General features: G+C 57.7%; 1 protein-coding gene across 1 annotated transcript in view; it reads right to left on the bottom strand.

The window, feature by feature from the left end:
* Sorbs3 (sorbin and SH3 domain containing 3) overlaps positions 1-1726 on the bottom strand; it is a 23446-nt gene extending 21720 nt beyond the window's left edge. Inside the window, exon 1 of the mRNA XM_033765558.1 lies at positions 1441-1726. Within this exon, the coding sequence (XP_033621449.1) occupies positions 1441-1547 (107 nt within the window). The 5' untranslated portion in view covers positions 1548-1726. The remainder of the gene's footprint in view (positions 1-1440) is intronic.
* Between the last annotated feature and the right edge of the window lie 89 nt (positions 1727-1815).

Raw genomic sequence — 1815 nt, 5'->3', positions numbered from 1 at the left:
CCCGCTCGGGTTCCCAGCCGCCTCCCCCGGGCCCTCTCCGCAAGGCTGGCGTCGGGAAGGGGGCGGGCCGGCGAGGGCCGCTCAGAGTTTCCAGCGACATTTCCAGGGTGTGGAGCCAGGACGAGGGGGCAGGAAGGATTAACGAGAACGATCAGTGAGTTCCAGATACGCCGCTGACCGCCCGCCCGGGAGGAGCAGACTGGCTGGGACCGAGATAAGGTCGCTCTGCAGGCGGGGTGGCCCGAAAGGCTCCGCCGCCTCCCCTTTCCCGCACTTGGGGAGGATTTGCACGAACAAGCACTGCCGGGTGTGTGCAAACAAACAGGCGCGCGCGCTGGCGAACGTGCGGATGCGCACACACGTGCCAAGGCCGAGGAAATCGGTCCAAGGCTGCGGTTCCCGGGGCGTGTCGTGCCCCTAAGAGGATGAGGGTGAGGTCCTCTGGGCGGAGATGAGGTTAGAGGGTCCTGGTGTTCCCACACACCGGATTTGTTTGATCTCCCTGCTTTTCCGCTGTTCCCGCGGCTCTGACGTGGCCCTACAGCCCCGCCCTCTGGCTCCCCCAGGCAAGGTGCCTCCCTCTCCCCAGCCTCAGCGTGGTGCGGGACCAGTTAAAGAAACTGAGGGCGCTTGATGAATATTTACTGACAGTAGGAACAGACTCTGGAGTAGTTCTAGCAAGGATCCCCTTGCCCCAACAAACCAACTACTGGTAGTTACTGATCAACTTCAGTATTGGGCGTGACTGGGGATAAGTTATAGAAATAATGACCATTTATCAGATACCTACGGGGTGTCCCACTGGTGCCCGGGGTCACCATGCAACGTGGAGTGCCGTTCAAGCGCACCGTTCAGTAGCCAGAAGAAAGGGAGTGGAGAAGAGACGAAGCAACCCTCCAGCCCTGCGGCCCTTACTGCTGTCAGCTTATCTTTCCCCGGGCTCTGGCTGTGTGGGAACAAGCACACAGAGGAGGGCTCGAGATAGGCATGCCAAGGGCTCCCAGTGTTTGCCCGTTGCCCGTGGAAACAGGCGGGCCGCGCTGGCAGAGGAGGTCATAGGGAGCAGTTCTGGGCTTCAAGGAAGATTTTAAAAGTGATGACTGTACTCCAAGTCTGCTGACAGTGAAGGACTTCTACAAAGGCAACTATTTCACCGAGCAGGGCAACCTTACAAGCTGCTCTTATTCTCTATGGCTCTGACCTGGACTCCAAGATAAATATTTAATGAGATAACAAACCTTTCAGATCCCCTTTGAGGCTCTCTGCCTCTCCAGGGAAGCTGAAGCTTTACGCGTTGGGTGGGCAGGCGGTGCCTACAGAAGGCGGCTGCCTGCCCAAGTGGAGCAGCTCAGGGACACTCCTACTCACCCCTTGGTACCAGCCTCTTCCCGCCCCGTGGGGAAAATAAGTACCCGTTTCCCTAGTCCCAAGTTTTCCCACCTGTCAGGGTCCTTGGCACTAAGAAGGGCCTCACCGCTTTCATTTTCTTCTTTGTCCTCCAAAGATGGTGAAGCTGAAGGTCTTCCAACTCCAGGAATCCTGGTCATACCCCTCACCAGCTCGAGCTTCTCTTATTTTCTAGGGCTCTGTCCTGGACTCCAAGATAAATATTTAATGTACAGGGTGCTGCTGAGCTGCCAGCGGCCCCACTTCCTGATTCTCAGAGGGAGGTTGGCAGCCATGGGCAAGAACCTGGGGCCTGGCCTGTAGCTCCCATCTCTATGGGAATGGAGAGCTCAGTAAATAGCCTTGGACAAGGGAGGAGGCGCAGGAGGCTCTGCTGGAGTCTGGACCCTTTTCCTCAGCTGCCCATCG

This window comes from Fukomys damarensis, unplaced genomic scaffold, assembly GCF_012274545.1.
Source record: "Fukomys damarensis isolate Sample0158 unplaced genomic scaffold, DMR_v1.0_HiC HiC_scaffold_18, whole genome shotgun sequence".
In the NCBI taxonomy this organism is placed as follows: Eukaryota; Metazoa; Chordata; class Mammalia; order Rodentia; family Bathyergidae; genus Fukomys; species Fukomys damarensis.
This window is presented reverse-complemented; position numbering and strand designations above follow the sequence as displayed.